The sequence below is a fragment of the Dipodomys ordii genome, unplaced genomic scaffold, assembly GCF_000151885.1.
Source record: "Dipodomys ordii isolate 6190 unplaced genomic scaffold, Dord_2.0 Scaffold5, whole genome shotgun sequence".
NCBI lineage: Eukaryota > Metazoa > Chordata > Mammalia > Rodentia > Heteromyidae > Dipodomys > Dipodomys ordii.
The window spans coordinates 30,657,657-30,671,342 of NW_012267221.1; the positions used below are offsets into that span (position 1 = coordinate 30,657,657).

Consider the following 13,686-nt stretch of genomic DNA (forward strand, 5'->3'; position numbering starts at 1 on the left):
AATTAGAATTAGGTGTGAACCACCAGCATTTGGCTAAGATGTCCATATTTTAAGTTTCATTAAAATGTTATTAAGATTATAGTAGTAAATAGGGATTTTTTAGGTTGTTGAAAGTGCTGATTCTATCAAGTTCCACATGTGTATGATTAGTTTGATTTGTAAAAACAGCTTTTTAAAAACATTGAGTTAGGGTCACTGAAAAGTAGCTAACTAAAAATGAAATATTATAGCAGGAAATTATTACAATAGAATATTAATATGACAAAGAACAAAATATAGAAAATAACTGACATAACTTATTTGTGAACTTTGAGAAATGAATAGGTTACTCCAAAGGAAAAACAACAATAAAAATTAATAATATAAATGTTATCTCTGGAAATGATTATCACTTACAAGAAAATAAAGTAGTGCTCTACATGTAAGTAGTCTCTCTTAGACCATAGGGAGTATCTCCAAATCTGTCTGCCTGCTTTTAACATTGCCCATGTATTCACCACATGGCTCAGCAGCAGTCACTATATCTTTTATACTTAAATCCTGGTTTCCTAGGCTACAAAGATTTTGGAAGTATCCTTTTCCTGAAAAGAACAATGGAACTCTGAACTGAGTTCCCAAACCAAAGTACATACATCCACTCCTTCTGACAATATTTTCTGCCCCTCTAAAAGTGAACACATAGTTGTAGATCAGACCTTGAAAATACTGATTTTTACCTTTTCTGTTTTTGTTTGGTTTTTAAGGACTTTCTTGACTCAATATATTTATTTTTGATATTTCTTTTTATTTTGCCATGGAAACAAAAACAAAAATGAAACTTTTGATACAGTTGAGTAGGAGCCTTGTCATAGATTATTTAGACTATGTGTGTGTGTGTGAACGCAGGGCCTGGTGCTGTCCCTTAGGTTTTTTTGCTCAAAGCTAACACAATCCATACCTGTATTTTCAGCTTCTTAGTGTTTAATTGAAGATAAGAGCATCAGAGTTTCCTGCCTAGTCTAGCTTCAAAGTGGGATCTTTATACCTCGGCCTTGAGTAACTAGGGTTATAGGAATGAGCCACTACCACCCTGATCCATTTACTGACTTTTAATCAAGTTTTTGCTAAGTATGAAAACAAGGGTTTTTTTTGTTTGTTTTTTTATACATTTTTATTGTGAAAATTACAATTAGAGGAGTACAGTTCTTATCCAGCATTGTTGCTTCCTCCTTTGTTTCCCCTTACCATCCCTTCCCATCTCCCCACTCCAGTCCCACCTCTACCCATGCCAAAGTTGTAAAGTTCATTTTTCGACATAACATCTTGTACATTTCATTGTTAAAATGGGTCCACCTGTAGCCTTATTTAAACAATTTGTTTTTTTCCCTTCCTCTCCCCAAATTGTACCAAGATCAAATACAGTGAAAACAGGGGTTATACTGTGGGGGAGGGACATACAAAGCAACAAAGAAATCATCTTATAAATATGTTAGAAGCAATAGCAAATAAGAAAAACCATTTGAGTCCTTATCTTGGGGTTCATTTTGCCTAACATCAACTTATCTGACCATTTCTGCTTACTTCAGATATATACTAGTTATTGCAAATAAGAGAAACCATGGGACCTATGTTTCTTTGGGCCTGGCTTACTTCACTTAATATAATTTTTTCAAGTCTTTCCACTTCCTAGCAAATGGGGCAATGTCATTCTTTCTGATGAAGGCATAGAATTCAATTGTGTAGATATATACCACATTTTCTTGATCCATTCATCTACTGAGGGGCATCTGGGGTGGCTCCATATCTTAGCTATGGTAAATAATGCTGCAATAAACATAGTTGTGCTGGTAGCTTTAGTATGGTCTTGTTTGTAATCATTTGGGTAAATGCCCAAAAGTGGGATTGCTGGGTCATAGGGGAGCTCTATGTGGAGTCTTTTGAGGAGCCTCCTTACTACTTTCCAAAGTGGTTGAATAAGTTTACACTCCCACCAACAACGCAGTAGGGTTCCCTTCTGTCTACATGCTCTCCAGCATCTGTTGTTATTAGAGTTCTTGATTATAGCCATTCTAACTGGAGTGAGGTGGAATCTCAATGTTGCTTTGATTTGCATTTCTTTTATGGCTAGGGAGGTTGAGCATTTCTTCATGTGTCTATTGGCCATCCTTCTTTTCTCTTCAGAAAAGTTTCTCTTTAAGTCTTTAGCCCACTTATTTATTGGGCAGTTATTTCTTTGAGGATTTGTTGTTGGGGGATTTAATTTTTTGAGTTCCAGGTATATTTTAGATATGAGAACCTTGTTTATTATATGGCTAGTGAAGATCTCCTCCCAATCCATGAGCTTTCTATTGATCTTGCTAGCTATGTCCTTTGTCATGCAGAAGCTCTGCAATTTCACGCAATCCCATTTATCCAACCTTTCTTTGATTTGTTGTGCTTTTGGGTCTCTATTAAGAAATTTTCAGGCTGTGCCAAGGAAACCTAGGGTTTCTTCTATTCCTTCCTGTAATGTTTTCAGGATGTCTGCTTTGACTCCAAGATCTTTGATCCATTTGGAGTTGATTCTGTTCCGGGTGATATATACGGATCTAGCTTTAGTTTTCTGCAAGTGATTAACCAATTTTGCCAGCACCATTTACTGAAGAGGCTGTCTTTCTTCCATTCTATGTTTTTTAGCTCCCTTATGGAAGATTAGATGGCTATAGGTCTGTAAGTTCATTTCTGGGTCTTCAATTCTATTCCATTGGTCCCGAGGTCTGTTCTTGTGCCAGTACCAACCTGTTTTGATTACTATGGCTTTGTAATAGAGTTTGAAATTTGGTATTGATATTCCTCCAGCACTGTTCTTTCTGTTAAGGATGGTTTTTGCTATTTGGGGTCTTTTATTGTTCCATATGAATTTTTGGATTGCCTCTTATATTTCCTTGAAGAATGAGGTTGGAATATAGATATGTGTCACATTGAATTTGGAGATAGCCTTAGGAAGTATTGTCATTTTCATGATTTGATACTTCCAATCCAGGAGCATGGGAGGGTTTCCCCCTTTCTAAGTTCTGTTTTGAGTTCCTTTTTCAGGTTTTTAACATTTTTTATCCTAGAGGTCCTTCACTAAAAACAAGGTTTTAAGTATATCTAACCAAGTCTATATCTATTTATCTATCTATCTAGATACACATAAAGAAAATAGATGATTTAGAATATTTGAATATATGGTTTAGGATATCTGAATAGATAGATAGATAGATAGATAATGTCTATATATATATGTAAAGAAAACAGATAATTTGGAAGATGGAAGATTTTTGCATTGGAGACATTAGAGTGAAAATGTAATTTTTTGCAGATAGTTTCTTTAATTTGAATTACCAAAATATAAAATGAGTGCAATGATAAAATTTTGAATTTATGTAAGAATAGATATTGGTATTAGTTAAGCAGAGTTTCGCTATAGACAGTAAATGCCTATGTATTTTAAAGTATTTATTGTGGTCTTACCCATGTGTAGGAACCTAAGATTGACCTGGAAATGTCTTAATTCTATCCAAATGATTGTGTCCTAAACTGAGTCTTCATGTTTCTAATCTTACTTAGATTTATCTAGGCAACGATAATAGAATTTGTAACATGGTAAAGGCTTGGGGTTTCATCCAATTTTATCACTAAAATTCTCATAATTTATTCCTTTCCTGAAATTAAATTTCTTTCAAGTTTTGTCTGAAACTCACCTCCAGTCGTCTTTGGATAGATTTGCAAAGATATTCATTTCTTCTTCTTGCATAAGTCGATATGCTGCGCTCACATGGTGATTTTCGAGGACAGAGCGATCATTGTACAAAATGGCAACATCTGACCTAAGAAGTTAAAACAAAATGGCCAGGAGAAGATTTCATTAGACTTCATAGTGCTTGATAAGAGATAAGTTTCAAGTCACTCCATCAATTAACACATAAAATTATGGAAGTAATTATGGTGCTTTTGTAGCTATGATATATTAAAATTTCATAGAGGCATTATATTTCTAGCAGCTGTAGGGTCACAGCAAAATTGCATAAAGTACAGAGATTTCTTATGTTCATCCTGCTTTCCCTTAATAAATGTCTCCACCAGAGTTTTTCCCTTGATAAAAATAATAAACCTACAAAATATATTATCATCACCCAAAGTCCATAGTTTAACTATGGCTCATTGTGGTGTCTTACATTCTTTGTGTTCAAAAATGTATAATAACATGTACCTAAAATTATAGTTTATACAGACTAATTTTACTGCCATAAAACCCTTCTTTGCATCTAGCTTACATTTTGCATGAGAATGTCCTTTTTCCTCTAGCACTATTTAGTGAAAAGATTGCTTTAGTTTCATTGTGTTGCCTTTAATTCTTTGTCAAAGATTGAAACTTCGGTAGATCCATTTCTGAATTCTTTACTTAATTGTATTTTCAGCAATACCACACTGCCTTGATTAATGCAGCCTTACAGTAAGTCTTGAGGGCAGGTGCTATCAATGTCTTAAAATAGTCATCCATTCATATAAGTTTGCAAATTGTAAGTAGATAGCAGAAATATGACACAAAAGAAAAATTAAATTAAAATCTGAAGTGATTTTGCAACCCTCGTTCTAAACACAACCTCACTCATACATATTTTTTCCTGCTAGATTTGTTCCCATGTGGAAAACTTCCTCACTTATTACTATTTAATGCTTTTTAGTGGGAAAATTCCTAATTATAACCTAGAACTTGCCATGCTATTGAAATGTAGGCAAGTTCAAAGTAAAAATATAACCATAATTGCCACTAAAAGTAAAAACAAAGCTGGATTGTATCTGAGATAAAGTGTTAATTTATTTCCATATAGTAGCCATTTTGCTATCTGTATTCTCTCACTGTCTTGTTAAATACCTTGTATAGTATCATAGTTTTTAAATATTTTTATTATCTTTAAGGGGTCATGAAGAAGAGTTGCCATTCACCAACCAATTTATGAATATAATGCATCTTGATCAGTGTCACCCTTTTGAAATTCTCAACCATCCCTCCCACCCCACCTCTTCCCTCACTTTTCTTAAGTTTAGGTTATATATTGAATTGTTTTTGCTATTTAATAAAGCAGTTTATAATACATCTTAATCTTTGTCATTACTTCAACATTTTCACTCCCCTTTAACATATTCTTTCCCTTATATTTCTCAATTCTGTGGTTTATACAATGAATCCCTTCCTCTCTCTTCCCTCTCCATTCTTTGTCTCTGTCATCTTGGCCAAGCCTTGCAAGTACCCATTTCCTGGGGTTTGACTTAGTCTTTTTAAAGAATGAGCTCTCCATAGAGTCTATTTCACTTCAGTTAATTCATTTGTCACCCCTTGCTTACCACCTAGTGTGTTTACTTGTAGATTTATAGGCACATTCTAGCTATTACAAATGAGGGAAACGATATAAGCTGTGTTTTCTCTGGGTATGGCTTACCATTCATTAGGAAATAGAAAGACTTGGAAAATAGTATATTAAGTGGAGCAAGGTTTTCTTTTTTTTTACTTGTAATTTTTAGTAGTACTGAGGTTTGAAGTCAATCTTAACCTTTTTTTTAAATTTTTTTGGGGGTCCAGTTGTGGGGCCTGAACTCTGGGCCTGGGCACTGTCCCTCAGCTCTTCAGCTCAAGGCTAGCGCTCTACCACTTGAGCCACAGCGCCACTTCTGGCTTTTTTCTTTTTGCTTATGTGGTGCTGAGGAATCGAACCCAAGGCCTCAAGCATGCAAGGCAAGCGCTTTACCACTAAGCCACCTTCCCAGACCTCAATCTTAACCTTATAAGGAGCTAGGATTACAGGTGTTAGCCACCAGTCTCCAGTTCACATTTGATCCTTACTTAAGAGATAATTAAATAAATGTTTCTTGAGTAAAATACCCTGTGCATTCCCCAAAGCTTGCTGAGATCATAGGAAAAATTGGGAATTTCCAATAAATTCATTTGTATCATATACTGAAATGTAACTATACCAGGTTTGTCATGTTTATTATTTGATTTGGCTTCAAATGTCACTATTTCTCCTTCTCAGAAACAAGTAATGATGTGATTCAATTTTAGCAAAATGCACATGATTTTGTCTCATAAACCCAACAAGAAGCTGAGAATACAGCATGATCTTAATGGTTGAGATGGTCTTTAACTGCTAAGAAAAGAAAAAGATTCCAAGCAATATCTAGTATCCATGGTAACATGCAGCTTGGCATTTTCTGTTCACAAGGAAGAAATTATTCCCATTTATTTACACTTCAAGGATTTCATGCATTTATAATGTTTTCATTGAAGCCAAATCTGCCATTTCCTTGTGTTCTACTTTTCATTCATCTTACATTATATGACAAATGAGTTATCATATTAGAAAAACGCACTATAGACAAGTAATAATGAAAAATATAAAGAGAAATAGAATTATTGATATTAGTGACATACAACTTTATTTTTCCCTTAACAAAATGTGAAAGCATGTGAGTTGAAAATCACATTATCTTGTTAGTTTTGCCATTAAAATATTTGTGTTCACATAATTTTCAAGCTCATATAGAATTAATGAATTAAATAACTGACCCTACTAGACAAAATATAAGAAAACAAGTGAAATATAAGATTCTCCTATTATTGTCCATTGTTTCTTAATATAAAATTAAAAACAATTTGTTTTTCCTTGTCTCATCTTTTCCCTCTTTCTCCTTCTGATGTACCTCTTCCATTCCTTGTCCATTCTCCTCCTTCTCCTGCTACCTCTTCCCTACAGCTCAGAGCATAATTAAAGTAGGACTATTTCTCCTGATCACTATTAGAAAAGGAGAATATTAGACTTCATGATATAACACAGCATTTATTAAAAAAATAGCCAGTCTACTATCTTCAGTTTTCTATAAAGTACAAGAATTTCTCATGGCTAATTCACTTGCTCCCTTCTCCAAATACCTTGAGCTATGGTCCTATATAGAGTCAACTCAGAAGTGATTCCTTTTTAATTAAATCTTCCTTATGATTCTGTGATGTAAAGCATTTTTGATAAACAAAAATGATATGCATAATCTTTTCCTTTGATGCTTAATAAAAACAAAGCAACTCTCAATACTCAGCAAATATGTACAGTTTCATTAAAAGCATTTCTGTTGTACAACTCAATTGCAAGACTTTCTCTTTTCTTTCATTCTATGCCACTCTGAATATTTGATTTCTTCCATAACAGGGTCTGACAGATAGGCTTCACTGATATTTATTGGATATTTGAATTTCAACTCTTTTTGCATTTCCACAGAAAGGGCAGGATGTGTAAACCAATTCCACTTTATGCTGTGAAGGATTGGACCCACCACGTGACTGTCTTTGACTATGGAGTAGAGCTATGTTAGTAACTAGACTGAGTGTCTTTCTTCTCCATGCCTCAATCCTGCACTGATGTCCCTTGATTTTTACTCTGTACACAGATCATTTACACTCTAAATGACTTTGTTGTTTTTTCTTTTTTATGGGATTTATACCAGATAATCTATAGCATAGATCTCAGTCATCTTAGCTTTAATCTCTAAAATACTTAATATTTTACTAAACTCTTTCTCTACTCCCCATATTAAAAACAATAATTCCTTGTATTTGGAAATTAGTTCTTAACATATTTGTATTGCACAAACTAAATGAATCAGTCCCCAGTGTTTCATGCCTGAAATAGTAGCTACCCAGAAGGCTAAGATCTGAAGATTGTAGTACAAGCCAACCCAGGATAGGAAAGTCTGTGAGACTCTTATCTCTAATTAACCACCAAATAGCTGGAAGTGTATTCAGGCTCTGGAGGCTCATGTCTGTATTCCTAAATACTCAGGAGGCTGAGATCGAAGACTGCAATTTAAACCAACCTAAGCAATAAGTCTGGGAGACTCTTGTCTTCAATTACCCACCAAACACAGTTGGAAGCAGAGCTGTAGCTCAAGTGACCAAGTGCTAGCATTGAGCACAAGAAGCTGAGGGACAGTGCCTAGGCCCAGAGTTTAAGCTCAAGGACCTACACCAAAAACAAACAAACAAACAACAACAACAAATAAAGAACTGAAAGTGGGTGGAAGGGAGGTGTGGCTCATGTAGTACTGTACCTCCTTGAATGACAAAGCTAACAGACAACAGACAAGCTTTGAGTTGAAGCTCCAGTACTGACACAAACAAAATAAAACAAATAAAAATTAAATTATCAGCTATGTTAACAAAAACTTGCACATGCATTTTTATAGTAGCTTTCTTCATAAGTGCCAGCATTTGTAAACAATCAAGATTTCTTTCACTAGGTGAATTGACAAACTTTGGCAGATCTATACCATGGAATATTACTCAGGAATAAAAAATAATGAGCTATCAAGCCATGAGAAAACATGGAGAAACCTTAAACAAATATTGCTAAATGAAAAAATTATTTTGAAAAGGTATATATTACAAAACTTCAACTACATGACATTTTGGAAAAGGTAAAACTGATGAGACATTAGAAAGGTCAGTGCTTGCCAGAAGTAATAGAAAAGACAGAACTGAATCCACAAACCACCAAGGGGTTTTTAGGGTAGTGTAGGATACTCAAATGGCAAATACATGACATTCCACATTTGTCAAAGTCCGTCAACCTATAAAGAAAGATTAAACACTAATCTTTGGACTGGTACACTAAGTATAGTATACATCTACTCTAGAGTTTTGACTCAAATAATTGCCATCATAACATCATAAAAGAATCTTATTTTCTAATTATTCTAAATGCACTACTTGATAAAGGCATGAGGATGAGATTTCTTTAATCCCTGGATTTTTTTTCTAGAAGTGCAGTTTTACTACTTGCAAAGATATAATGAAATAAACCTTAGACAATGTGTTGTAAGATTTATCTGAGTAGATTTCTGATTTGAGTGATACTTCACAGTGTAAGTTCTGGGTAGAGATTGTTTTATGTATTTCTATAACCAGAAAACATATACAAGTTCCTTGAAAAACAGACGTTGATTTCCATGGTTACAACTTAAGGAATCTTTTGAAAAATGCATTAACCCTCTCTTTTATTAGAATCTTAGTTAAAAACTTCTTGAAACAGACAGAAAAATAAATGTTCAATTTTAGCATATAAAGGTGAATACATTACTGAGTGTACCTTGTCTGGATATGAAAATTGTTGGTTGTTCCTGTATGCTCATAATCATGAATAGCAGCAGCAAAGACCATTGCTAAAATTTCCAGTTCAGTGAGCCAGTGCTAGGAGAATAAAGAAAAGAGTCCATCAGAATTATAAAGGAGAAATCATACTATCTTTTCATAAAAAATATTTTCAGGGCACTCAGCATGCAAAATAATATAAAATATCATAGTTATTTAAAATAAATTTTCTTCCTTCTTTGCTTCTATTAATCAAGTGTTGTAAAACTTTGTGAAGTCAACAATTGTTTCATAGTTTTCTCAATTCAATAATTTTCAATTCAAAATAAAACTGTCTTTGTTAATTTGAAAAAAGAAAACTTTCTTTTATTTATACAATTAACTCTGACTGGAGTTTTAATTCACAGCCGTACCAGTTTGAGTTCTTAGGAAATCACTCATAGATTAGTGATTTCCTTTAACATATAGCTTACCATTGTTAAAGTGAATTTTTAAACAATTATAGAAGAGCCTAACATGAAGAACATTTCCATCTTTAAGCTGAAAATATTTACTTTGTTCATGAGATAAGCTGAACTTTATTTTATATTTAAAGATTTTAAATTGAAAGATTTTAAAGATTTTATTTAAAATTTAAAGATTTTAGAATAGTTTCTGAGGATCTATCCAATTTTCTAATAATAGCTTATATATGACCATGCAGTTAAACTTCATAAAGAATTTCTTTCATTATGAAGATCCAGAACTATTCACTTTGTGTATATTGTTCTTTCATCAACCAAGTGGCTAAACAATTTTTTCCATTAATGTAGGGTTTTTATTTAGTAATAATTAAATCATTTTGAACTACTTACATTTCTTATAATATTTTTGTTGCACTGTTCAATATGGCAACCATATTGAAAATTTAAATTTAAAATAAATATAAGATATAGTATGTTTGAATCTAAAGTAATAGCCAAATCCACATGCTTGCTGATGTGGAAAATGGTTACCATATAGAACAGCACAGATATAAATAATTTCCTTGGTCACAGAAAGTTATTTTATGCAGTGTTACAAGTGAATGGAACTTATATTCAGAATGCAGGATCTAAAATGATATTGAGCTTTCTACTAATGGTATTCTTTTAATGGATTTGAAACAAAGAACCTTACAGAAAACAGCAGAAAAATATCATATATACTATTTGCATAGTTGGTAAAAAAAAAAAAAGCTAATAGGAGAAAGAGGCAATTTAAACACAGGTAGAAAAGCTGTTTGATAATAGTGGAATTTGGAAGATGGATAAAGATTGAAAGTTAAATGCAGAGTAAGGGGAAGAATAATTTTTAATACCAAGAAAAAGTTAGAATTACACGATAGTGGTATGTGTGGGAACAGAAAACGCCAATAGAATAATTGTGTTAGAGAGGCAATTTAAGTTGGACTGAAAAGGGATTGGGGAGTATAGGAAGAATTGATGGCCTATCTTGATTACAATTAATCAATTTATATAAAAGGCAGTAGGGTGTCAAGATGGAGGAAGTTACAACTGGATTTCAGAGTTTTCAAGGGCCTCAGCTTACTCATTCCTGCTTCGTTCACAGAACCTATTGTGGTGTTTGATATATATCAGGGGCTTGCTATTTATTGGATTGTATTTTACTAGTTTTGCCTAAGAAGAAGGTAATAGGGAGCAGTGGAAAGAAACCTTGGGATTAGAGGTTCCTGATTTTTAAATATCTGTTAATAGAAAAATCAACATGGAAATAGTGATTGTTCCTCTGTTCTTTTTATTAAATGTTAACAGTTAGCATAGGTGTTGTTCCCACCACAAGCCTTGTCATATAGTTACATAAATGACATTTAATTGAACTTACCATGTTATTTTGTTTAGGGCATTCAATCTGGAAAATACCAGCTAATATATCTTAACTGATTGTACAAATAGTTCCTATTTGGATGGCTAGAGCAGGAATGACTGTTTCAAACAAAAGGGACTAATAAAACTAGCTGTCCTGTGCATGGATATGCTTAATTGTGGCATTAAAAAAATAAAAAGAGAAAGTGATCCCATGAAAGCCCTGTGTTATGGTCTGAACTGAGATGGAGTCTGCAATGCTTCTGTTGAGACTGTGGAATTATACACCCATGAAATGAACAAAAATCAAATTAAACCAGTTTTAATAACCCACAAACCCAGTGTTTTATTAAACAATGTTCCTTGGGGGAAAATAACACCTATTTCCTTAAAGTATTTTTGCTGGTTATATTTATTTATGGATTTATAATTTTTATTAGTCTTAGCAGCAAGCATTAGCTACTATTATAAAAAACATCAAATATGAAGCTATCAGAGCAAAAGAAAATTAGAGATGGATTACAATTAGAGATTAGATTAGTATTTAAAATGATTAACTTTCTAGCTCTCAAAATTGATTATAAATATATTTCCTGTATTTTCTAATTAATCTCTCTTCCCCAATTAGAACATCCTCTATGAACTCCAGTTACTTAGTGCCACACCATGGCTTTGTGATTAAGTTCATATTACAGAATAGTTTGGGGAGGGAGAAACACTACTTTTTCACAATTGAAAAGGGTGGGTTTTTTGTTTTGTTTTGTTTTTGTAAAAGGTGAGTTGCTGACTGATGGTCAGCTTTTAGCTGCTGATTCACCTTATGCTAATGTCACATGAGACTTCTAACTCAGAAAAGTGGATGCTTAAATTTGTGAACTTTAAAATAAATCCTAAGTGGAGCTGTGTGGCTCAATTGGTAGCCTTGAGCACAAAGAGGCACAGGGATATCTCAAAAGCCCTGAGTTCAAGCCCCACAACTGAGAAAAAAAATACTAAGGACAAGCTAGAGAGTAGGAGAGTGAACTACATCATTCTTTCTGCCTAGAACAGCAAAGCATAAAAACTGAGGCTCAACTAACTCCCAGTGGACTGAAGGGTTAAAATAAGGAGTGGCAAGCAGAGGAAAAACATCCAGTTTCATCTAAAATGCTATCTGCATATTGCCTAGAGCAATGCCCAGGCAGATTTTTCTCTAAAATGTACAGTGCACAAAATGTATCAGGAGTAACAATTATTGTTGTTGTTTATAGAATGATGGCAAAGGAGAAGGACCTAACATGACCTAAACATTCTGTTTACCATTTAGGTAAGCATCATTATGTCAGATAACAAACTGATCCTAAAGGATTGAATTCACAGGCCGAAGGTCACAAAGCCAATTGGTGAATACAGAAATTCAAACACAATTGATTTGATTCCAAGATTTCTCTTCCTTCTATAGATGCAAGAGAAGCAATGTACTAAATATATTTTTCTAAGAATAGACCTGAATTTGGAAATTCAAACAGAATTTCTAACTAATTAGAAATTTAAAAATATAATTTTTAACTAATTAGAAATTCAAAAATAGAATTTCTATCGGATATACAAAGGGCTAAAGCTAACAGAGCTGTGATTTAAGATGTAATTTTTATATCTGAAATATTGTGTGTAATAAAGTATACGTTTAGTGTGTGATGAATTTTGAATAAAAATCATGTTGACATCCTAGTTCCTAGTCAACCTAAAAGAGCATAAATAATGACTTCTTTAATGCAAAATTATGAGATTAAACAATTTTTACTGCTTTCACTCTGAATAGGTCCAGGTGGTTTGTTATCACTTGCCAGAATAGAAAGTTTGAGCATTATAATAACTAATCACAGGTGTTAATAACTGAGTGTCTAGCCCTACCTTAGGTGCTTTTCAAATATGATTTAATGACTCCTCATTACATCCTGTAAGGTGGCCAGTACTATTAACCACACTTTACTCACAATGGGACCAAAGTAGAGAGCTTGTGAGTTGGGAAGTGGCAGAGCATGGTGTCAAATCTATGTCTGGTGCTCTCCCAAGCCCACACTTATTCTTCTAAACTGTTACATGAGAAGTCATTTATTTTATTTTATTTTTTGGGGGGGAAGGTCCTGTCGTGGGGCCTGAACTCTGGGCCTGGGCGCTGTCCCTCAGCTCTTCAGCTCAAGGGCCTCTTCCAACTTTTTTCTTTTTCTGCTTATGTGGTGCTGAGGAATCAAACCCAGGGCCTCATGCATGCAAGGCAAGTGCTCTACCACTGAGCCACCTTCCCAGCCCCGAGTCTGAGACTTTTAACTCTAGTTAACCAGCAAAAAACAGAAAGTGGCACCGTGGCTCAAGCAATACAGTGCCAGCCTTGTGTGCAGCCACATTCTGGGCTGGCTAAGGACGTGTCTTGGTGGCAGGAAGCTGGCCTAGCTCTGGCTTGACACCACTGACTAGAATTGGCTCCCCATTAGCCATGCTGTCAGGATAAGGATAATGGGGCTCCTGTGCCCATTTTGCAGGAGAGGAAACTGAGGTCAAGAAAAAGGAAGTCGATCATAGGGAGAATTCACCACAAATGAGTGGTAAAGATGGATGTTGGCCGATACCAATGCAGATGGCCCAGCTGGAGCATGGGGAAAGCAGGGACATCTTTTCCACACTCCAGATGTGCATGGCAGGCAGCTCCCTCCACCCCCAGAC

At 34.3% G+C, this 13,686-nt stretch overlaps 1 protein-coding gene across 1 annotated transcript in view; it reads right to left on the reverse strand.

Moving 5' to 3' along the window:
• The window catches only part of Pde1a (phosphodiesterase 1A, calmodulin-dependent), a 223,373-nt gene that overhangs the window by 33,982 nt on the left and 175,705 nt on the right, over positions 1 to 13,686 (reverse strand). The window contains exons 7-8 of the mRNA XM_013030653.1: positions 9,138 to 9,238; positions 3,705 to 3,830 (exon numbers count right to left, since the gene is read on the reverse strand). Of these exons, the coding sequence (XP_012886107.1) occupies positions 3,705 to 3,830; positions 9,138 to 9,238 (227 nt within the window). The remainder of the gene's footprint in view (positions 1 to 3,704; positions 3,831 to 9,137; positions 9,239 to 13,686) is intronic.